This window comes from Haliotis rufescens, unplaced genomic scaffold, assembly GCF_023055435.1.
Source record: "Haliotis rufescens isolate VD_foot unplaced genomic scaffold, xgHalRufe1.0.p SCAF_16, whole genome shotgun sequence".
Lineage (NCBI taxonomy): Eukaryota > Metazoa > Mollusca > Gastropoda > Lepetellida > Haliotidae > Haliotis > Haliotis rufescens.
In genome coordinates, this window is record NW_025963846.1 from 11,706,994 (window position 1) to 11,732,170 (window position 25,177).

At 41.2% G+C, this 25,177-nt stretch overlaps 2 protein-coding genes across 6 annotated transcripts; both read right to left on the reverse strand.

The window, feature by feature from the left end:
• Positions 1 to 860: 860 nt before the first annotated feature.
• LOC124135013 (heme-binding protein 2-like) lies at positions 861 to 7,283 on the reverse strand. Of its 2 annotated transcripts, none has more exons than XM_046500170.2 (5): positions 7,007 to 7,283; positions 5,266 to 5,362; positions 4,498 to 4,627; positions 3,877 to 4,057; positions 861 to 1,882 (listed from the first exon to the last, which is right to left on the reverse strand). In XM_046500170.2, the coding sequence occupies exons 1-5, from the start codon at positions 7,051 to 7,053 to the stop codon at positions 1,699 to 1,701; spliced, it is 639 nt and encodes a 212-aa protein (XP_046356126.2). In that variant the 5' UTR covers positions 7,054 to 7,283; the 3' UTR covers positions 861 to 1,698. The 2 variants fall into 2 exon arrangements, with proteins under 2 accessions (XP_046356126.2, XP_046356133.2); XM_046500177.2 differs by lacking the exon at positions 7,007 to 7,283 and adding an exon at positions 5,931 to 6,747.
• Positions 7,284 to 14,003: 6,720 nt separating this feature from the next.
• LOC124135031 (heme-binding protein 2-like) lies at positions 14,004 to 24,501 on the reverse strand. Of its 4 annotated transcripts, none has more exons than XM_046500202.2 (5): positions 24,389 to 24,501; positions 22,845 to 22,941; positions 20,963 to 21,092; positions 19,524 to 19,704; positions 14,004 to 16,016 (listed from the first exon to the last, which is right to left on the reverse strand). In XM_046500202.2, the coding sequence occupies exons 2-5, from the start codon at positions 22,935 to 22,937 to the stop codon at positions 15,833 to 15,835; spliced, it is 588 nt and encodes a 195-aa protein (XP_046356158.2). In that variant the 5' UTR covers positions 22,938 to 22,941; positions 24,389 to 24,501; the 3' UTR covers positions 14,004 to 15,832. The 4 variants fall into 4 exon arrangements, with proteins under 4 accessions (XP_046356158.2, XP_046347443.1, XP_046356143.2 ...); XM_046491487.2 differs by lacking the exon at positions 24,389 to 24,501 and adding an exon at positions 24,174 to 24,300; XM_046500187.2 differs by lacking the exon at positions 24,389 to 24,501 and adding an exon at positions 24,023 to 24,116.
• Positions 24,502 to 25,177: the final 676 nt, after the last annotated feature.

Below are 25,177 nucleotides of genomic sequence, written 5' to 3' on the forward strand. Positions count from 1 at the left end.
GTTTGAAGGAAATGCAAGGGATATGAGAGGTGGTTTTTGTTTTTTGGGGTTTGGTTTGTTGTTTAACGCCGCACTCAGCAATATCCCAGCTATATGACGGCGGTCTGTAAATAATCAAGTCTGGACCAGACAATCCAGTGATTGATTTTTATCATGAGCATCGATCCACGCAATTGGGATCGATGACATGCATCAACCAAGTCAGCGAGCCTGACCACCCGATCCCGTTAGTCGCCTTTTACGACAAGCGTAGTCACCTTTTATGGCAAGCATGGGTTGCTGAAGACCTATTCTACCCCGGAATCTTCACGGGTCCCACCATACTAGGGACCGAGGGAACTTGAGCTACCTGCATGGTTCCTAGCCAGCAGTGAAGCAGCCAAAGCCATTTTGTTTGAACCTTGTCGGGTCGATATGAGAGGCGGAATCTGACTTGTCAATAGGAGGTACATAGAAGGGACATAAATCGTAATAGCCACTGGAAATTCCAGCCAAGTTGAGCAAGGGTAGAAACCGGACTTTTATTGTCAGTTCACGCCCCTCCTTCGGGAAGATGGGAATCGCCAGCCATGAGTCACGACCCTTTCCCCATTGAGGACGTCCTGAAAGCAACGTGCTACGTTAGCCGAACTGAGCCAGGCGCTGCAACATTTGGACAATTTATTAGGACCGTGCCACGCCGTATATACGAATGTTTGACAAATTGTGGAGGCATGACCCATTATTGATCAAGTCATCTCAAACGTTCATCTTTTCATGAATATTTCCTATAAAACCAGAGACTTGTACTGATGACTCGTATTTGACCCGATCAAGAACTATTAATGAAATCCTTAAAAAGATGACAGCAAACACATGAGTTGGTGTTCATTGTGTTTATCTAGGTAACAAGGAATACAGCATATAAGCGATTGATAGAAATGAGTACAAAACGCGTCATGGTAAAGTGACCATGACGGTTGTTTGGTGAGATTGTCAGAAAGGGTCATACTGAATGAAACATATTTCATTAAAACTGATTGAAGTATATCATTACAATGTTTTGACATTTCAGATTGTATGAGGTAAATATGCAGAGAAACGAAAATCTACTGATGGAAGGTTGGACCACTTCCACATGGTCTTCCACTATTACAAAGCCTTGTGTCAGCATAGGGCTGACATGATGTGGAATGTGTCTGGATCTCTCAGTATACAGAGTGGCCCAGTCGCCTAAGGCTGTCGCTGTGCTGAGTTGCGTAGAAACCTATGATCGTGGGTTCGAATCCCTGTTCGTCCCGATTATGTTTCTAGGTTTGACAGCACCATATGCGTGCTTGTGGATTCCACGAAAATGGTAAACGTCCGAGACCTGCATCACTTCGGACTCTCCTCCAGTAATATAATTGTATTACTGTTTGAAAAGGCGTTAAACCCAACTCACTTACTCATTACTCACAATATGGCTGTAATACAACCAATGTTTCGCGCGTTAAATTCACTCAGTCACTCAATGACTCTCTCTCTCTCTCTCTCTCTCTCTCTCTCTCTCTCTCTCTCTCTCTCTCTCTCTCTCTCTCTCACGCACGCTTACGCACTCCTCGACCTGAATGTCACACTCCACGATGTCTCCCTATCATGCTATTAGAGTCCCCTCCCTCTAACTAATGCTAATAGTAGTGGCAGTATGAGGACAGTTCCCCTCTATCAGGCCGATGTTCAGTCATCCAGCTTGAACCACACCTCATTATGGCGTCCGAACAGTTTGAATGGGCTATCGTAACCAGCTGTGAAGTAATATTCCTTCACCAACTTGTTCTTCAAATCAGTCTTCTCAACGTCTTCAGCCAATTCTCTCCCTTTGCTTATCCAGTCACTCTCCTCAGCAAAACCACTGAAAGGTCTGAAAATAATGACAACATTTGGAATCAGAGAGCTAGCTCCAGAACACATATAATTGAAACGGTGTCTAGCCGGTTGAGCCACATTTCAAAAATGACTATTGCCGAATGCGCCACATTTTCAGCTGTGTGCATTTCACCCACTCTAGCCGGTAATTAATTAATCAGATTACCGATACCTTTAAATGAGTGTCCCACATTTAAATTGAGTAAACTCACCTCAATTAGCTTGTAGAGATTACTAAGCGTGGTGTTCTTTGGAGATCAATGGCGGTCTTAATTGACATTGAGTTAATCCTGTTATTCATAACATATTTAAGTGACGTCCTGTTCACTCCATGTCAAAACCATGGTAAATGCAGCACAAGTTCAAATAAAGTTCATTGAAAGTGGCAGAGGAGGCGTCATTTTGTACTATGATGGCTTTAAGTTTCGGTGTAAGAGCAGTCGTGAGTGAGTGAGTGAGATGGCATATGCTGACCACGTGGGCGACCTCCTTCATCTGCAGTAATGACATTATGGTAGTGTTCGGCATCATCAAGTCATGCAGTAGGGTAATACATCTGTGTCTCACATGTAAGTGCAAACATTGTCATTGTTTTAGAAGTGCTACACAACAATTCATTACACAATCGTGACCCGTAATGTGACAATGTAATATGACCTGTCATGATATCCATCAATGTAATGTTTTGATGAATATATTATCCCTGTTATTATCTGAATAAAAAATGAGAAAACAAGATTTGTTTTGTTAAATACGGTAACCTGTTAGAATCACAAAGCATGTTTTGACGGCATAGCCACGAGAGCCACATTCCACAATCACGCAACCGTAACCATTGCCCCGCGAGCCACATCAATTTTGGCTATCTATTTTCGAAATGTGGCTTAGGCGGCCTGTAACCATTGAAACAATCACCGCCATTCCATTCTCACCAACTTCCTACCACCAGGGCTGAAATTAAGCGACTTGGGGTTTCCTAAGATTCAAGGGTAAGATAATGAAACATTTCTGAAAAGGTATACATACAATTAAATTCATTCATTTGGTATGGATCATCTGAGAATACTGATCCTGTGTCGAACTTTTTACAACTTCATGTTAAGTATTTTACATATGTCTAATTATGCAAATATGAAGCTGTATGTAGAAAATATATATAAAAATATATAAATGTATGCAAAGAAACAATATCACCACCTAGACGGATCTACATATAGAATTTTGTTTATTCTGTAAATACGTGACCACGGGGACATGTGTGGCTATGTAAATCGTGCTTGAGAATAAAAAAATACGAAAAGACCCAAAGACCCAAAGACGTACCAAAAATAGATGGTTCCTTCCTTGAATTATTTTACTTAGTACAATAGATAACTATAATTCAGGGACCATATGTTATTGTTAGTCTTCGTTATTGTATCGTTTTCATCCATTGGCGTTATCCTGCCCAGAAACCTACCCATTATATGATAAAAAGAGTCAATCAACACTTTTTAAAAATATATATGCATCCAATCTGGGGGCACGGGTGGCCCAGTCGTCTAAGGCGCCGCGATTCGCTGTGCAGAGTTGCATCCCTTGGGGACGCCAGAAACCTATGATTGTGGGTTCGAATCCAGGTTCGCCCCGATTATGTTTCAAGGTTTGTCAGCACCGTGCTCGTGGGTTTCACCGAAGTGGTAAACGTCTGAGACCTGCATCACTTCGAGATTTCCCCCCACATTAAACTGACACGCCGTGATATACCTGGAATACTGTTAAAGCGGCGTTAAACCCAACTTATTCACTATATCCAACCTGTCTTCTCACCTTTGGGGAAAATGAGCATGAGAAAACATTTACTTTGCCCAGACTGTTGCTGTCGCATTGTTTCCCAGTAGATTTCGTAGTGCGACAGCCAGAACTTAGATCTGATTTTAATGAGATTGATTCGTAGCGTTACAGAGTATCGTAAAGTACATTTGGGAGACAACTGTGAAACACACTTACTTGACGGCGATTTTGGTCTCCGGACAGTCGCTGATGAAGACATCTGGGTTTGTGGGTTTTGGGGGGTCAGCCTGGTGTTCAGAGGGGATGTAGAAGGAGACGGTGAAGGTGCTCTCACAGTTGGGACCCGCCCCCGGCACCACCTGGGTGGCCACTGGCGCCGTCATCTCGACCTTCTGTTCTGGAAATAAAATACGCAAATGAAAGTAAATCTAATATTACATTGCATATCAATGTGACTTGAACTTACATAGTGAGTGGGTGAGTGAGTTGGGTTTAACACCGCTTTTAACATTATTCCAGTTATATCGCGGCGTGTCAGCTTAATGTGGGAGGAAAGCCCCAAGTGATGCAGGTCTCAGACGTTTACCACTTCGGTGAAACCCACGAGCACGGGTATGGTGCTGACAAACCTAGAAACATAATCGGGGCGAACCGGGATTCGAACCCCCAAGGGACGCAACTCTGCACAGCGAATCGCGGCGCCTTAGACGGATGGGCCACCCGTGCCACCAGTTTTGTTTAGATTAACAAGATGGCATAGTACGGATTTTACAAGTCACCATTTTTGCATTATGTCCCATATATTTTGTTTCCATGAAAAATGTTAAGCTCACTTACTTGCTTCATTGTCTCCGGTGATGTAATTGAAGAGATTCCTGAAACCTCTACTCGTGCCATCTTTGTATGTCATGGCCATGACCTTGGTGCTCACCCACTTGCAGGCCTCGTAGCGACGCTCCTGGAAACCCTAAACACCACACACAAGAGTTGACATTCATTCACTTATTCTCAAGATAAAGTACTTCAAAATTCATTTCTTAAGTACCTAATCCTGGGGTATTACGGTAAAAAATGCAATCACTTCACACATAATAATAAGGCAGAGCTTTTTTCATAACTCGTTTAACTCTTCCACAGACACACAATTTATTTAAAACAGAATGAAATATAAATATATGATTTTTTCCCCTGCTGCCTTTAATTTTATTAATGAAAACCACCTTGTAAAGAATAGGTCATGCTTCCGAAAGAGGCGACTATGCTTGTATCGCTGATTTGGTTGATCACCAGACAATCCAGTGACTGACACCATGAGCAACGATCTACGCAAATGGGATATGATGACATGCATCAACCAAGTCAGCGAGTGTTGCCATCCGATCCCGTTAGTGGCATCTTACGACAAGCATAGTCGCCTTTTACGGCAAGCATGGGTTGCTGAAAGCCAGATCTTCAAGGGTCTTACTGGTCTGATATATTCCAAATATAGATTTTGTTAATTCACAGATAAATTACAATTCTAGAAAGCATGATCTGGAATTTATGGTGTACATAAATATTATATATCATGTGTGGTGCATATATCATACATCACAATGGTCTCACCTCATGTTTGGCTGCCTCGTTAACACTGTACTTTGGAGTTTCTAACCCTTTTGATGTGAAGGCCGTCTTAACTGCTGTGAATATACCACTCATGTTTCTGAAATTAATTGACAAATCTGCAACATTTTTTCTACGAATGTGTTATAAATGACGACAGTTACTACAAGAGCAATGGTTGCTGCCTTGGTCAAGTGGATACATCTGCATAGAGAGCAGAACGTTGGTATCTAAGTGGGCTAGCCTATAAAACCAAATCTCACTTATTAAACAAATGAGAGGTGAGGTGCAACGGGGATTAACGCTGCGTTCAAGATTATTGCACTTATATAGCGACTTCCAGCAATATCACGGCGGGGGACACCAGAAATGGGCTTCACACATTTTACCCATGTCGGGAATCGAAACCGGGTTTTCGGCATGAAGAGCGAACGCTTTAACCACCAGGCTACCGCATCGCCCCTATCCCTTTGTCCAAGGGCGTAAGTTTCGGCCCTCGGTAATGGCGAGCACCATGCAGGCAGAGAAAGAAGAAGTACCATCTTTTAACGCCGGTACCTTTTTTTTTCATCTCCAAAGAGAATTGAAAAATATATATCGTGACAAATTCCATATATAAAACTATATAATGTGTATGAATTCAGTGTTTTCATGTCAACAACTCTTACCTTAATATTAGTTTGATCTGGCAATAATGGCGCCACACCCGAATAACACTAATGGTCAATGTTCCCTGCTGTCCGCTCGAAGGATAGCTCGGATCTGTTGCCAGAAATCTAGCTGGACAGGTTATATCGCCGGGCTTATACAACTGACCTACCTGGGTCACGTGACACGAATGTAAACAGTGATGAAATGTTCGTTATACAATTCTAGAGTTGACGTGTATGCATCGGATTTGATTTCACTACAATGAACAAGTTTCCAGCAATTTCCGTAACTTGTTAAACAGTTTGGCAGCACAAAGACTTCTCGGTATGTAATATTTAGAGCTTATCATAAATCTTATGTCAGTTTTCATATCATACTCCATATCAACCCGAGATCCCCTCTCAACCGAGGGGTTATACGAGGGTCGAGGGCTGATATACCACTGGTCCTACATGTGATAATTATGAAAACTGCCTTATGATAACCTTTTCATCACATACCATAACATCAAATTGTAAATTGTATCTATTTACAAGTAAACGCAATACATTTTCACCCCGTTTGGAAGACATTGTCACTAGAAAGCCAGCCGAGCAGACGACGAACTAAGGGACGTAACTCCAATTTCTTAACAGGCGGGCTGATATCGATCGCCCATTCAAAATGCATTGGCAAGTGATATGACCGTCTCTATGTTCCCTCGTATCATGGACAGGTATATAAATACGTAGACCACAGATGTCCATACATGCATATTGCCATATCCCAACATTCCGATACACGGAAATCTAGTCTCCATATGCCCGGGTCACGCATGCTTGTCCCTTTGTCATACCTGTAGTGTTTAAATCTCCGCAGATAAAATATATCCAATTTTTATATTTCACAAATGAATAAGCACCAATTTATCATATCTAACAGGGATAAAACGACAATTATTGAATTTGTATGACACCCAACGGCTGACCGTCATACTACGGCCAATAAATATAATAACTGGCACCTACGTCGCACATAAATTAAATTATTGAACTCGGACCCACGAAACCCAATGAACTTAGTACTAACGGAACAGATCTACATAATTACTTACAGTTGATTCTTGGTGTTTAAAGCAGTTGTAGTTCTCAAACGGTACATAACAGACGTGTAACTGACTGTCACAAATCTCGCGAGTTATGTAAACTGCCAACTTTTATTCTGACCTCGTCAGCTCAGCAGTCGATATCAAAACAAACACAAGAGATCCTTGTAAACTACAATTCTTGGTATTCGTGCAGTATTTGACGGTCATCCACCTAAACTTCATGTAAGAAGCAAATATCATGCATCCGTCTTCTTGTGCAGTTAGCCCGGACACGTGAGGCAAAACGTGCCGGCCAATAAGAGGCCCTTTATGGGTTGCGTGAAGCTTTAGGCGTGTTCAGTCTCAAATAAACTGATGCTGTTGGATCTAGGAAAGAACACATTTTGCAAACGAAAGCTGAAGCGGTACGCCGAAACCACAAAATGTCACTCTTTGTAAATTTAATATTACATAGGAAAACAATTTAAAACGGTAACTTTTTAAGACAAAATATCCATTTTCGTTGTCAAATGTCTACTTTAAGACAACACTAATATATGTGATCACTAAACTACTTCATATTATTAAGATAACTGTGTTTCAGTATCTCATCGAATGTGTCTGTTTGTTTGTTGTTTAATGCCGCACTCAGCGATATTACAGCCCTATGACGGCTGTCTGTAAATAATCAAATCTGGACCAGACAATCCAGTGATTGACATCATGAGCATTGATTTACGAAATTTGGATACGATGATATGCATCAACCAAGTCAGCGAGCTTGACCACCCGATCCTGTTAGTTGCCTCTAACAGCTTGCAAGGGTTGCTGAAGACTACAGATGTAGTAGTAGAAGTAGTAGTAGTAGTAGTAGTAGTAGTAGTAGTAGTGGCAGTGGTAGTGGTGGTGATGGTAGCGACGGTAGCTGTACATCATTCTATGGATTGACTGTTCCGATTACTGACTGTGGGAGACTCACGTCAAAATTTACTAAACACAGATCCGCTCGAGAAGTTGGATTAAAAACGCAAAACGACAAATTTAAGTTATTCTCTGTACACAACGCAAATTTACATGTAAAACCTATGTCTGTAACATTTGATTGTAAACAGTTCCGGGCAACATTCATGGGATATATCTCCAATCTCATTAGAATCAGACTTTGTTCTCGACCGCTAAACAAAGATATGAGGACATCCCATTAGGGGTCACGTCAGAACGACCTTTCGTCCGACCAATCAGAGCGTCGCTTACCAGTGACAGTCGGAATGTGATTTCTAATCATGCAACCTCGAAAACACAGGGTATTCCGAACGATAGTTACGGTTTTACAAATGAATCCATACAATCTAGACCATCTATTAGCCATTCTAAAATGTTCGTTTGTTCAGGTTTCAAATTTTTAATCAAGAATTTGTTGACGCCAATTTGAAATTAGTCCTGTAAAACACGAGAAAGCTGCCCTTTGAGTGGCTTATGTTGACTTCTTGTCAGTCATTCTATTTGTCGGTCAAAGTTCGTGCAAGGTCGGTCTGACGTGACCCGTAATGGGATGTCCTCAGATCTTTGTTTAACGGTAGCGAGAACTAAGATATGATCTTAATGAGATTGGGTTTATCTCTCAATAAACCTCACAAACTCAGGCTTTATACTCACAAAACGATATTTTCACAAGTTAGTGTATGAAAAAAAAAACACATAAAGAGGAGGTGAGGTGAAACAGGGTTCAACGTCGCGTCCAAGATTATTGCACTTGTATAGCGACGTGCATGCATGCGTGGTTGCTTGTACGAGTCCAGACTAATGTCAATTTTATAGTGCAAGCCCACTGAGATACCATCCCTCACTTTAACATGAATACCCAACTCAGACACCGTATACTGACTACGAGCCGACCAGTCTTTGTATCCCCTTTAACGCCAGGTTCCAGACAGGGTAACAAGTATCATATCCTTACGTCTTTTGATATGACGCGGCCGGGGATCGAATCCACGACATTCCGCTCTCCGGACAGACGCTCTACCACTATACCACGGAGGCGGTCCACCAATGTAGGGAATCGAATCGTGTCTTCGGCTTGCCGAGTGAATGCTATATTCCACTAGACTACCCCATCGTACCACAGTGCATGTGTTAAAGTGCTTTCTTGAAGGGATTCTTGTCAAATGAAATAAAGAGGTTTGTATCAATCTATAGTAGAGGGTATTTCATAAATTGTGCTGTTTATTGAATTCCGTAACACATCATAATAAAGCTGAATAATATGACATGCACGCCAGTCAGGAATGGAATGAAAAGTAGGGCTAGTCTAACAACATTGACTCAATATTTGCAGCAACAGCGTGTGGTTTATGGACGTTGAAACATGGGACCATCTACAAAGATTCAAGAATGACCAACTGCAAGCAATCGCTCTCTCATTGGTATTCTCAGCGTAACTATCAGCAAGTATGTTTGCTTTCTTGCAGTCTCTAGGTTACCCAGCAGGCAGCTCAGGACTCCAGGCACCCCGTGGGACTCAAGAGAACTCAGGCACCCTAGGCACCCTAGGCACCCCAGGGAACTCAGGCACCCCAGGCAAACATCTGTTGACAACAAGTTGGCTGTGCACATGCTTTGCAAATCCTGCAATCGACCGAAATCTGCATGACTGTTTACGAACCGGAATTCGATTTCTTTGCGCGATTGTCATTTGACTATTTCACAGACCCGTTAGTCCAGCCAAAGTATAACTCCATAATACCAGCCTAGTTCGGCAAGGGTTGAAACTGGCCTTTTATAGTCAGTTAAGTCTCTTTCCTCGGGAAGATGGCTTTTACATGTACATTAACCTTGACTATATAAGTGAAGCATTATAACTGCAATAGGCTGACATCTTACATTTGGCGTGTGGCAGCTTGTCGAGGCAGAGCTCATCTAGCTCCGTGAGGAGAACCGCTCACGTACAAAGATCATTGAAAACATAATACAGGGAGAGATTTCTTATAGCAAAAGCTTCGAACACATATTAAGCACAGTTAATAGGCATAAACCTTTCCCTAACAGCCAACAAACACCCATTGATTACTAAGCGTTGTTTTATTGTCAGGGTCATAGCTAGTTACTGTCTAGTCATATAGTGCTAAATAATATGACAAGGGCATAATCTCCCTGACGAAACAATGTATGTTTTAGAGTCGGTAACAGGCATGTTTATTGGAAAACATTCGTTTTGGCCACCTCGAGTTTCAGTCCAGGTACGCTACACAATAGGCATAGCAAACAAGTGCACTGTGTCTGTGTATATGTAGGGGCGGTCGGGTAGCCTAGTGGTTAAAGCGTTCACTCTTCACGTCGAAGACCCGGGTTCGATTCCCGACATGGGTACAATGTGTGAAGCCAATTTCTGGTGTCCCCCGCCGTGATATTGCTGGAATATTGCTAAAAGCGGCGTAAAAACATACTCACTCACTCACTCACTGTGTATATGTGCATGAGTACACACATAGATAATGTCAACTCTCACATCCTTTATAGAGTATGGTGTCTGGGAACACTACAAGATCTCACCCAACTGAGGAAGACTTTAGCTCCGCCCTATTCAAACCTGGGTGAATACTACGAGAGACCTAGATCTACAGACTTTAGTACAACCACTTCAGCCAAGGCTGCTCGAGTTGAAGTGATGAGAGGGATTCTCCCGCCTATGTTAGGCCAGGACCAGACCCACAAGCTCTACAAGTGGACGCCCTAGCCATCGTGAGTGAGTGAGTTGGGTTTAACGCCGCTTCTAACAGTATTCCAGTTATATCAAGGCGTGTAAGCTTAATGTGATGCAGGTCTCTACGGTGAAACCCACGAGCACGGGTATGGTGCTGAAAAACCTAGAAACAATCGGGGTGAACCGGGATTCGAACCACCACTACCTCCACCACCACCCAGCTTCTACGCGACCGGGGCGTTAGGATAGTCTAGTGGTTAAAGCGGTCGCTCGTCACGCCGAAGACCCGGGTTCGATTCCCCACATGGGTACAATGTGTGGAGCCCATTTCTGGTGTCCCCGGCCACGATATTGATGGAATATTGCTAAAAGCGACGTTAAACTATACTAACACTACAAGACAAAGTCCTGAGAAAAGTGGAGGATTCGGACTGCTCCATAATACCCCTAGCTTAGGCTTGGCCAAACAGGAGGTCGTTTCCAATATTGCTACCTCTACTCACAGAAGAAACACTCAAACAACTAGAGCGCCACGATCTGCTACGTCAGCCAACATTGGAATATTTTACGGCAGCCCCCACAATGTTCACCTACAAGTTTGAAGGGTACAGATCAGCTTTCTCATCCAGTACTCAACTGACTGACAAAGTAATTTCTACTGGACCTGGACGACGTCAAACCCCTTGTAAATTCACGAAGTGGAACTCATATATCGCACTGTCAGCTTTAATGGAAGCACCGTAGGAACCTCTGACGAAAGCAACGCTAATACTGTCTTTCCATTTGTTATAAGACTACTGCGGCTAGTGTGTCAGAATTACACGCCATCTACTTCTCCTCCACCCACTCACGCGAAGGATTGGAGCACAACTCTTAGGTCACTACATCAGTTTATCGCAAAGTGAGTGAGTGAGTGAGTTTGGTTTAACGCCGCTTTTAACTCTATTCCATTTATATCACGGCGTGTCAGCTTAATGTGGGAGGAAAGCCCGAAGTGATGCAGGTCTCAGACGTTTACCACTTCGGTGAAACCCACGAGCACGGGTATGATGCTGACAAACCTAGAAACATAATCGGGGCGAACCGGGATTCGAACCCACAATCATAGGTTTCTGGCGTGCCCAAGAGACGCAACTCTGCACAGCGAATCGCAGCGCCTTAGACGACTGGGCCACCCGTGCTCCCGTTTATCGCAAAGAATCAGTCTTCGGCGAAGGACCATTTGCACCTAGACAATACTTCATTCCTGCATTTAACAAAATTGTGGGTCATCCTGAAAGACACCTGTGTCCAGTTAGAGCACCGAAGCATTATCTAACAGTAGGTCGTTCACATCGGAGACACGGGAAACGACTGTTCATCTCCAGCAAGACATCATCTGATAAAGACGTTGCCAAGGTATCAATTGCAAGATGGCTGAAGAACACCATATTGATTGGTTGGTTGATTTTTAACGCCGCACTCAGCAATATTCCAGCCATATGATGGCGGTCTGTATATAATCGAGACTGGACCAGACAATCCAGGGATTGATATCACGAGCATCGAACCATGCAACTGGGATCGATGACCTGCATCTGCATCAAGTCAGCGAGCCTGACCCCCCCCGGTCCCGTTAATCGCCTCTTAGGACAAGCCCATTGGACTGCTACAGACATGTACAAGTGTCCACGCTAGTATGGGGTAAACCACAGTGCACAAGATATGAGCCCTATCAACCAGGTAAGCATCGTGGGATTCGGTTTCCCTCAAGGAGGTCCTCTCCAGCTGTCTGTGGAATTCTCACAATACGTTTACAAATGTTTACCTGGTGATATTCAACCAGATCTTAAAGGGCCATGTTCCCTGGAGTATTTAGTGGGTACACAGGCTATAGTATCCCAGTAGCTCATATGCCCTTTACTAATGAGAAAAGAAGGGTGTGTGTGTGGAGCACAGCACTCAGCCATATTCCAAAATATGACAGCGGTCTGTAAATCCAGTGATTGATATCATGAGCATTGATCCACACATTCGGATACGATGACATGCATCAACCAAGTCAGAGACCCTGACCACCTGATCCCATTAGTCACCTCCTATGGCAAGCTTGGGATGCCGAAGACCTATTCTAACCTGGATCTTCACCTTGAATATCTGTCATCAGCCATCTTAACACCTGTCTCTATTTGTCACAGTCACTGTACAACGCCAGAGTACAGATCAGTTCTCAGGTTTACTGCATGCATACTAGATGCATTGGCAGCCGCAAAGGCCAAAGACTAGTGTCACCCACAGAAGTGGATTGCGATAGTTATCCCATCACCATATGTTATAAATAAACAGATGTTTCACACACCCGCCACCTTGGTCCTCACTGACTAGACAGCAGAGGCAGCAACATTTTGGAAATCAGTTTTGAGTATCATCGAAAGTGAGTGTGTGAGTGGGTTGGGTTTAACGCTGCTTTTAACAGTATTCCAGTTATAAAGCGTCGTGTTAGCTTCATGTGGGAGGAAAGCCCCAAGTGATGCAGGTCTCAGTCGTTTACCACTTCTTTGAAACCCACGAGCATGGGTATGGTGCTGACAAACCTAGAAACATAATCGGGACGAACCGGGATTCGAACCCACTATCATAGGTTTCTGGCGTTTCCAAGGGACACAACTCTGCACAGCGAATCGCGGTGCCCTAGACGACTGGGCCACCCGTGCCCCCTATCATCCAAAGAAAATGTATCCCTGTGAAATGTGGAGTAGTATGTTTGAATCAAGGACCTATTCTGTTTCATGCTCCAATGTGAGACCTGCAATATTTAGTATAAGCCTTGTCCTTAAAATGTTACAAGTGGGGGCATGGGTGGCCCAGTCCTCTAAGGCACAACAATTCCCTTGCAGAGTTGCATCCCTTGGGCACACCAGGAACCCATGATTGTGGGTTCAAGTCCCGGTTTGCCCAGTTATGTTTCTAGGTTTGTCAGCACCATACCCTGAGCTCATGGGTTCTAACACGTGGTAAACGTCTGAGGCTTTCTTCCCACGTTAAGCTGTCACACAGTGATATAACTGGAATACTGTTCAAAGTGAGGTAATTAAATCTGGTTATAACACAGTTAGGCAAAATAGATTTTCATGAAATTTCCTACAGAACCAGAGACACTGAGGACTAATATTTGTCCTGATCAAGAACTGTCTTATGTAATCCTTAACACCCAATAGAAAACATGATAACAAACAAATGAGTTTCTGTTCATGGTGTTTTTGTTTATCTAGGTATCAAAGTATACAAAATATTTCAATAAAAATAATAGCACAAAGGAGTTTTCTGAGATTTCAAACAAAAGCACATACTGAACAAATATATTTTATTAAATCTGATATTAGTATATCATTTCAACATTTCCACTTCTCAATTGTTTTAGGTCAATGTGCAGAAAAACAAAAAAATACTGATAGAAGGAATACTTTCACATGGTCTTTGATTATAACAGTGCCTAGTCTCACATCACATATTCAAAGAAACACTTTCAACAGCATACTGTCATGTACATGTCATTCTTACAACATAGGCCATAGTGGCCTACTAGTTACAGTGTTTGCTTGTCACGCTTAATGCCCAGGTTCGATTCAACACATGCAATGTGTGAAGCCCATTCTTGGTGTCCCCCAGCCTGATAGGGTTAAACTCCAACTCTCTCACTCACTCACTCACTCACTCATCATTTTATCATCCTTCACTTTTCATCCATTTTCTCAAAAAAGGAGAACCCACAAGAAAACCAGTTACACAAAAAATAAATACAACTGCATCTTAAAGTAAGCAAACTTGCACGTGGAATGAGGTGTCCTCCATCTTTATGAGTATAACACAACCAATAGATAATACAGATCTACACAAGTATCAGATAATGCTAATAAACACACATTCCATCAGGAATAGCAGAAACATTTGATAATAAGGAGATAAACTTATTGTATTTCTAAACTTGAGGAAGTCTCGCTGCAGCGTCGATACCAGCAATCTCTTATTTTAAATTTGGAACTGAGCGCTTCAGTATATACAAATATACTACTCAAAACAAGTTAAGGAACACCCACAATTGGAAGGCTGTGTGTTGCAAGACCAACCAGCCATGACAGATTAACTATAGTCATATAAAAAAATTGGGTGTTCTTATACTTCTTTTGAGTAGTATATATAACATACATATGCTCAGCAGTATCAACAGATGAGGCCTAGTTTCTCTTTGGTATTATCTCTGAGGGTTACCATATTGGAACATTTCACGAGTCTGTTCAACCCTACTACAGCCAGAGGTGTGAGGCAGTGATATATGCCCCTGCCTGTATTCCCATAGCAGGTAGATCTCATGTCGAGCCCATAGTTTGTATGGGTCCTTATGGCCTGCAGACAAAATTATGTGTTGATTATGTATTTGTCGCAATAAGCTGCAGTTTTTTTAAATGAGGGCCTGAACAGCTTCTCAAGTCTGTGGGTCCTGATGGCAGTCTGGTACTTTTTTTATTTCACACACTGGTGTAGGCATATCTTTGTACAAAGTCCTCATTCTGAGACAGTCAGTTCTTCTGGGGACGCTAAACAGACTAACGTTATCAGCAGGTGAAAGGTACAACTTCCTCTTTGATTATCAGCAGCGGTGGAGCCAGTATTTCATAAAAAGATGGTTGCACACTTCCCAAGTTACCAAGGGAACATGGTATGGTAGGTTTGACATGATGTGCCAGGTGTCTTCGACCACATGATATAGATAGACCATGGAGCTGAGGCAGTGTCATGAATATCTCACTAAAGAGACGTCTCTCTCACTTCTCAATGTCTCTCTTGGACACTATATGGATTTAGTATGCCACAAAAGTTGAACTCACACACTCACTCACTCACTCACTCAATGACTCTACTCGCTAGCATATCCAAATAAATGTTTCTTTCATGCCTCAAGCACTCTCACTCATATATGTTTCTCACACACACACACACACACACACACACACACACACACACACACACACACACACCAATATGTCTCCCTCCCTCCCACCTGAATGCTTTACACACCTCAATCTCTCCCTCTCATGCTGTTAGAGTCCCCCCACTCTAACTAATGCTAATAGTAGTGGCAGTATGAGGACAGTTCGCCTCCATCAGGCCGATGTTCAGTCATCCAGCTTGAACCACACCTCATTATGGCGTCCAAACAGTTTGAATGGGCTATCGTAACCAGCTGTGAAGTAATATTCTTTCACAAACTTGTTCTTCAAATCGGTCTTCTCAACGTCTTCAGCCAGTTCTCTCCCTTTGCTTATCCAGTCACTCTCTTTAGCAAAACCACTGAAAGATCTGAAAATAATGACACCATATGTAATGATCTATATTACAAACCCATGGGCACATATTCAATAAAACACACCACAGGTCACATATTCAATAAAACACACCACAGGTCACATATTCAATAAAACACACCCCAGGGCACATATTCAATAAAACACACCACAGGGCACATATTCAATAAAACACACCCCAGAGCACATATTCAATAAAACACACCCCAGGGCACATATCCAATAAAACACACACCCTGGGGCATATATTCAATAAAACACACCCCAGAGCACATATTCTATAAAACACACCCAAGGGCACATATCCAATAAAACACACACCCTGGGGCATATATTCAATAAAACACACCCCAGAGCACATATTCAATAAAACACACCCTGGGGCATATATTCAATAAAACACACCCCAGGGCACATATCCAATAAAACACACACCAGAGCACATATTCAATAAAACACACACAAGAGCACATATTCTATAAAACACACCCCAGAGCACATATTCAATAAAACACACCCTGGGGCATATATTCAATAAAACACACCCCAGAGCACATATTCAATAAAACACACACCAGGGCACATATTCAGTAAAGCACACACCAGAGCACATATTCAATAAAACACACCCTGGAGCATATATTCAATAAAAACACACCCCAGAGCACATATTCAATAAAACATACCCCGGGGCACACATTCAATAAACCCACCCCAGGGCACATATTCAATAAAACACACACCAGAGCACATACTCATTAAAACACACACCAGAGCACATATTCAATAAAACATACCCCAGAGAACATATTCAATGAGACCCTCCCCCGGGCACATATTCAATAAAACATACCCCAGAGAACATATTCAATATAAGTTTTTGTAACCCACCCCCAGGCACATATTCAATAAAACATACCCCAGAGAACATATTCAATGAGACCCTCCCCCGGGCACATATTCAATAAAACATACCCCAGAGAACATATTCAATATAAGTTTTTATAACCCACCCCCAGGCACATATTCAATAAAACACACACCAGAGAACATATTCAATGAGACCCTCCCCCGGGCACATATTCAATAAAACATACCCCAGAGAACATATTCAATATAAGTTTTTATAACCCACCCCCAGGCACATATTCAATAAAACATACCCCAGAGAACATATTCAATAAACACACCCCAGAGAACATATTCAATAAAACACACCCCAGAGAACATATTCAATAAAACAATCACCCCATTCTATTCTAATCTGAAATTAAGAGCTTTCTTAGTCATCAAAGGTTCCTTAATTGAACTATTTTATTCAACCTTATACAGAGCTTTATTTTGGGAACTATAAGTTAGCTATTAGAGAAATTAAAGCTAAAGTCCAAAAAGCACATCCTGTATCACTATGTTTAAACAATTATACTGATGTCATGCTATTGTTCTCGCTGTTGATTCTGAGCCAGGAATTCACTGGCCATTCTGAACGTGCATTTTAACTCAAATAAAGATCACTATGCAAAATGATAGACATCATATATCAACCATAACATGATCTGAGAAATTCTTCGAGACTTGAGACTTGATTCTACTTAAGGACTCAACAGACTCTCATGATTTCTCCGTCAAGGAATACACTTATTGTATAGCGTATTCCTCACACGAATAATGTGACAGTGAAAACTATTTCAACGACATACAAGATTTACTAATGCAAGAAATCTGAATCCAAGATCCAACAAAAAACACCTTGAAAACATAACATTATTAATCCTGCCTCAACTGTGTTTGAAAGAGGTTTAAACATTTGGTTGTTCCTATTCAGTAATTTCTTTTTATTATTGCATCTTCAATTTTAGGATTGATTGTATTCAGCTTACAACCAAGCAAGTCATCCTGAAATCATTTATAGTTTATTTTTCAATTAAATGAAATCATGTAAATTAATTTATGGGGAATAAAAAAATTGTTGTAACAAGAACACATCACAAACATTGGATGAGGCTGAAACAAAAGAAAATGTATCACTTTAAATCGTGTGCATCAGTCTGTTTTATTGCAAATGAAAATATATTTCAAATTTCCCACGTCATATGAAGCAGACATTATCACCCATGCTTGACAACTGTGCCCAGTGTAATGTGTGTTTGTTGGTATTCTTGGTTGGGAAACAATACAGTAAACTACGGTTATAACGAACTCAAAGGGACCACTATTTTTAGTTCGTTATAACCGCAGTTCGTTATATGCATATATACAGCATATACACAGCAAATTGCCAGGACCAAAAAATATGTTCGTTATATCTGTCAGTTTGTTATAAGCATGTTCGTTATAAACGTAGTTTACTGTATATTTAATGTTTTCCTCCGTTATCTCTTTCTGGGGCGGTCAGGAAGCCTAGTGGTTAAAGCGTTCGCTCGTCCTGCCGAAGACCTGGGTTGGATTCCAAAGATGGGTACAATGTGTGAAACCCATTTCTGGAGTCCCCGGCCATTATATTGCTGGAATACTGCTAAAAGCGGCATAAAATCATACTCACTCACTCACTCGCTCATCTCTTTCTTTTTCACTATTTATTTTTTTAAAGTCCCATCTCTCTCTTCACTTTTTAGCAAAATGAGCCAGACAAACTTTCATTTTGTCAGGCAGCCTTATAGACAAGGTTCAAACAAAATGGCTTTGGCTGCTTCACTGCTGGCTAGGAACCATGCAGGTAGCTCAAGTTCCCTCGGTCCCTAGTATGGTGGGACCCGTGAAGATTCCGGGGTAGAATAGGTCTTCAACAACCCATGCTTGCTGTAAAAGATGACTATGCTTGTCGTAAAAGGCGACTAACGGGATCGGGTGGTCAGGCTCGCTGACTTGGTTGATGCATGTCATCAATCCCAATTGCCTGGATCGATGCTCATGATATTAATCACAAGATTGTCTGGTCCAGACTCGATTATTTACAGACCGCCGTCATATAGCTGGAATATTGCTGAGTGCGGCGTAAAACAACATACCAACCAACCTACCAACCCTAGTATGGTGGCCTAACTTTGATTGCTGGTGATTTCTAGCTTGTTTTTATAATGTATTGTTATGTATCAGCACATCTTTTCATATTTCCATACTAGTTTAAAAAAATATATCTGTGATAATCTAGTTGTTTTACTGTCCTTTGTTGACAGGTTTTATAATCTAGATGTTGTATTATTACTGTATAACTTGATTTAGTCACGACATGGCTGAAATATCTCAATGTGACTATATATCTTCTCACTTATTGTTGGCCAGTAGTTGAATAGTGTTGCAGAATGAGTACATATTGATTGAGTGAGTATTGTTTTACACTTTTTAGCAATATTCCAGCAATACTATGGTGCGGGACACAAGAAATGGCCTCACACATTGTACCCAATGTCGGCATGACAAGCGAACACTTTAACCACCAGACTGCCCACTGCCCATTGCCCCTGTACAGAACAGAGGGGACACAACTGTGAAACACACTTACTTGACCGCCAGGTTAATCTCCGGCCAGTCGCTGATGAAGACATCTGGGTTTGTGGGTTTTGGGGGGTCAGCCTGGTGTTCAAGGGGGATGTAGAAGGAGACGGTGAAGGTGCTCTCACAGTTGGGACCCGCCCCCGGCACTACCTGGGTGGCCACTGGCGCCGTCATCTCCACCTTCTGTTCTGGAAATAAAACAGACAAATGTCATTAAATAGGAAACTATGTGACTTGAACTAATTGTCTTGTTTAGACAGGATGGAATTGTGCTGATTTTACAAATCACCATGTTTGCGTTATGTGACATATTTGTTTGTATGTGTACACTAGTCATGTGCAAAATAATGTAAACAGTTTTGATAAAATTGGCAAAATGTCAACAAATAAATTACAAGCCTGCTTAAATATGTTTCACTATCACAATTCTGTTGATTGAAAATATAGGATGAGTGTAGGGAGAGAGGGAGGGATGTGATGGGAATGTATGTCGTGGAAGGATACACATATGCATATTGTGTATGTGATTATGATTGTAATCGTATGCATGTTTGTGAGTATGCCTTTGTGCATGTCTATGTGTCTGTGTATGGGTACATGCATGCGTGACTGATTGTGTAAAAAATATGGCGTACTGGTATGTAGCTCTTTTGTGTGTGTGTGTCTGTGTGTGTGTGTGTGTGTGTGTGTGTGTGTGTGTGTGTGTGTGTGTGTGTCTGTCTGTCTGTCTCCGTGTGTGTGTGTCTGTCTCCGTGTGTGTGTGTCTGTTTCTGTGTGTGTGTCTCTGTGTGTGTGTCTGTGAGTGAGTGAGTGAGTGAGTGAGGTTTTACGCTGCGTTTAGCAATATTCCAGCTATATCGCGGCAGGAGACACCAGAAATGGGCTTCACACAATGTACCCATGTCGGGAATCCAACCCAGGTCTTCAGCATGACAAATAAACGCTTTAACCACTAGGCTATCCGACCACCCCACACTCGAGCTGATAACAAGCATCCATATAAAATGTATTGACCATCTATATCAGCACGGCAGGGGATGTAATACGTGTCTGATTATTACACCCTCTGTGATGTGGCCGTCCCAATGTTGGCTCTATCGCACATGCAAAATGCCTCCTATGATTGATAGGTATATGATCTTGGTTTCTTTTCATTCTTTTTGATGAAGGAAAGTACTGTGACCTTACTATAGAGTGAGTGAGTATGGTTTTACGCCGCTTTTAGCAATATTCCAGCAATATCACAGCGGGGGACACCAGAAATGGGCTTCACACATTGTACCCATGTCGGGAATCGAACCCGGGTCTTCAGCGTGACGAGCGAAAGCTTTAACCACTAGGCTACCCGACCGCCCCCCTTACTATAGAGATATGTATCAATTCACAGTCCTGTATATCATTACCGCCCTGACACTTTGAATAACCATATTCATCATGTTCACTTACTTGCTTCATTCTCTCCGCTGATGTACTTGAAGAGTCTCCAGAAACCTGCACTTACGCCATCTTTGTATGTCATGGCCATGACCTTGGTGCTCACCCACTTGCAGGCCTCGTAGTGACGCTCCTCGAACCCCTAAACACCACACACAAGAGTAGATTTATTTCACTTATTTTAAACGCTGAGAATGATTTTTTTTTAAATCAAGCAATGTTTGATAGGCATTTCTCAGAAATAGACGGATGACAAAGTAGACACAATTTATGGATAAAAAAATTGTTATCCATAAATTGTATATACATGTACAAGATAAAGTACTTCGAAATCATTTAAGAGGCGACTAACGGGATCAGCTGGTCAGGCTAGCTGAGTTGGTTGATGCATGTCATCATATCAAAATTGCATGGATCGATGCTTATGATGTCAATCACTAGATTGTCTGGTCCAGACTCTATTGTTTACAGACCGCTGGCATATAGTTGGAGTATTGCTGAGTGCCTCGTTTAACAACAAACAAACAAAACATCATTTATGAAGTACTTGTTCCAGGAGTTTTTACAGTAAAATGCATTTACTTTTTTATATAACTAGCTTTCATTTAGGGTTCATCCACTGACAAAACATTTAAAAAAGCTGAATAAAACACAAAACTGTAAAGTCTTGTTTCCTTGGTGCAAAATGTGTTTTATTTATGCCAAAATTTTATTCATTAAAACAATTTGAAACTTGGTTAGTGGTAAAGGGGGGTAATCCATTATAAAGTACTTCCCCAACATAATGGGGATTCCCGGGTTAGAAAAGGTCCCTAGCACCCTATGCTGGTTATAAGAGCTTACATGTATCGGGTGGGGGGGGGGCCCTGGCAAGCCATCATACCCCACCTGGATGTTCACAATATCAATCACTGGATTGTCTGGTCCAGACAGTCATTTACAGGTCTCGGAATGCTATCATGTTTTACATTAAAAAGAAGATATTCTGGTAATATTATAAGGGTAACGCTATTTTTCAGGGCATTATCATTTGCAGAAGCCTGAGGTCTTCCATTAACGGCCTGACGAAGGAGGGCAGTTGAAAAGACCGAGGGCTTCTGCAAATGATAACGCCCTGAAAAATAGCATTACACTTATTATAGCCTAAAAGGATGGAATTTGTTATCAAATAAAAAGAAACAACAATATCGGTGATAATAGCCCGTTGTCAAGCAATACAATGGCATTATTAAGTTACAGTGGCCTGCTGATTTCTGATAACATGCGGGCAGTTTAATGATAATTCTATCCATTTTAGCTATAATGCCACATAAGTGCCATAATGTACATCTAGATGTGGGCCATTACAGTTTGTCGGTCACAATAACTTGTATGCAGATATATTGCAAGATGAATATATCATGACACCAGCAACTGCATGATGACTCATTATGATTAATAACCTGTCACCATACACAATTGACATCACAGAGAGACTGTCTGAATCATCACACAAAAACTCGGAGTAAGCAATTCTTTTTTTTTTTATTTGTTCTTAACATCCAGATGTATTCCAAATAAATCTTCTGTGACAAGTAATAACAAAAATAACTATTTCTGTAATTTCATAGATAAATGACAATTCCAGAAAGGATGAGTGAGTGAGTATGGTTTTATGCCGCTTTTAGCAATATTCCAGCGATATTACTGCGTTGGATACCAGAATTGGGCTTCACACATTGTACCCATGTTGGGAATCAAACCTGGGTCTTCGGCGTGCTGAGCGAACGCTTTAACCACTCGGCTACCCGACTGCCTCCTAGAAAGCATGATTACTGCATGCATTGTTGCTTGGTGGTGTATATAAATATTATATATCATGTGGTGCATATATCATACATCACATAGGTCTCACCTCATGTTTGGCTGCCTCGTTAACACTGTACTTTGGAGTTTTTAACCCTTTTGATGTGAAGGCCGACTTAAATGCAGTGAATATACCACTCATGTTTCTGAAATTAATTGACAAATCTACAGCATTTTGCAATGAATGTATAATCAAAGGATAATAAATGCAAAACAGCTACTTCCAGAGCCATGGCCGCTACTGGATAGTGCTTCTGCCACTGATACGATAATCTGCCTGGCGAGTGGAGAGTGATTTCATCCACAGACATGTCATACCAGCATATTAACTATGTGATTTCCAAAAGTGTGGTGGGTTGTCGACCTCCACCTTGATCTGCCCTTGCAGGAGATTGATCAAATAGACATGGGATCATACCGGCAATGTCAACCGGCTGACTAAAATCACAATCCATCAATAGTTAAAATGATAAATTAATTGTCGTTAAAATGATAACAAACAAATTGAAATATCAATCACAGGAATCCATTCTGAAACATAGCCTTTTTTCTCTTCTGAGAGAATTGATATAATATTAATATAAAGTGACAAATTATACATATATTATATAATACAATAATACATAATATAAAATGTATGAATTCTGTGTTTTCATGTCAACTACACTTACCTGAAGTCAGTTAGATCTGGTAATAACGCTATCACACTAAATAATACAAACAGGTATCAACTATTTGTCTATGATGTTCCCAGCTCGAAGGCTAATCAGATCTGTTGCCAGAGATCCAGCTCGACACATTTATATGGCTTATAAAACTGACCTACATGGGTCACGTGACACGAATGTATTCACAGTGATGAAATATTCGTTATACAATTTTAAACTTGTCGTGTATGCATCCGATTTGATTTCACTCCAATGAACAAGATTCCAGTAGTTTCCGTCACTTGTTAAACAGTATGGCAGCGCAAAGACTTCTCGGTATGTAATAAACAGGCATACAACAGATGTTTATACATGAAGTTTACCATATCCCAACATTCCGATACACGACTAGTCACGCATATACATATATTTGTTCGCCTGTATGAACCTCCGCTGATGAATATTTCCAATATATCATATTTCACTGATGAATAACCACCAATATATCATAAGCAGAGGACATATCGTCTGTCATAAGTTAAAACGACGATTAATGATTATAATTTATACGAATACATACACATTCTGACAACAGCTGCCCGTCTGTCTACGGTCTATGAATATAACAACTTGAACAAATGTTGCACATTTAATTATTTTACTCATACCCACGAAATCCGATATGCCTAGTGCTAACGGAATATATATTTCTTGAACAGAATATCACTTAAAGCTGATTCTTGCTGTATAAAACAGTTTCAGTTCTGTAGTAGTACCACAACAAACAAGGCAGTCGCGGGTCAGTGCACGTGCACTAATGTTGTTATGTAAACTGCAATTCGTTATTATCACCTCGGGCAGCTCAGTGGTCAATATCAAAATAAACACAAGAGACCCTTGTAAACTACGACACTTGGTATACGTGCAGTATTCGACGGTCACCCACCTGAACGTGATGAAAAAAGCATATATTCTTCAGCCGTCTTCCTGTGCAGCGAGGCATAGCACACAGAAACGTGAGGCCAAACGTGCCACCACGAGGCCCTATATGGGTTGCGTGAAGCTTCAGGCGCGTTCAATCTCAATAAAATCAGAAATCAATATAAAAAAATATATGATTTTTTAGCGACACCTGCAAAAACAGATATTTTAAAAAGCAAACCACGAGTCTAATTATCTTGCAACAGTGTATTTTTTTGCGCCAAACAATTTTATTTTTTAACAGACTCAAACATCAATGCGACAAGGATATTCTGGGACAATTTATCTTTTTCGATAAATTCCCAGCTGAGAAAGTTCGGCATGTTAAGTGTGCCAGTATGTTAACCAATGGATAAACACACAAGGAACTCACAGCGCTCTCCTCTCTGATTTCAAGGTAAAACATTTAAACTTTATTCTTAATTCTCTGTAAGTATTTTCTAATATCGGAAGAGTAAAGGTTGTCGAACCGTACATTCTCTATGAAGATGTAATAATTACCAGTGGCGGATCCAGAGTGTGTGTGGGGTGGGTGGTTGGGGGTGGAGTGTTGGGTTTCTAGGGGTGCCTTCATCTGATGACATTTTGTATGCACATTGCCTACAACATGTTGACTTGAGTGAGTGAGTGAGTTAAAAGTTATAGTCACATCGGCAGTACTTGAGCCATATCGTGACTAAGGTAATTTATATATTAATAATACAGTGTTTTTTATATATTAATAATACAGTTTATTTTATATTAATAATACAGT

Bases quoted from the DNA above. Each gene is read 5' to 3' on its own strand.
- LOC124135013 (XM_046500170.2), bottom strand. From the start codon at position 7,053: ATGTACCGTTTGAGAACTACAACTGCTTTAAACACCAAGAATCAACT. The intron at 5,363-7,006 runs GTAAGTAATTAT...AATTAATTTCAG, and splicing joins TTAAACACCAAGAATCAACT to AAACATGAGTGGTATATTCA. The intron at 4,628-5,265 runs GTGAGACCATTG...TGTGGTGTTTAG, and splicing joins ACGAGGCAGCCAAACATGAG to GGTTTCCAGGAGCGTCGCTA.
- LOC124135031 (XM_046500187.2), bottom strand. From the start codon at position 24,108: ATGAGTAAAATAATTAAATGTGCAACATTTGTTCAAGTTGTTATATTC. The intron at 22,942-24,022 runs GTATGTATTCGT...AATTAATTTCAG, and splicing joins GGCAGCTGTTGTCAGAATGT to AAACATGAGTGGTATATTCA. The intron at 19,705-20,962 runs GTAAGTGAACAT...TTTTATTTCCAG, and splicing joins CAGCGGAGAGAATGAAGCAA to AACAGAAGGTGGAGATGACG.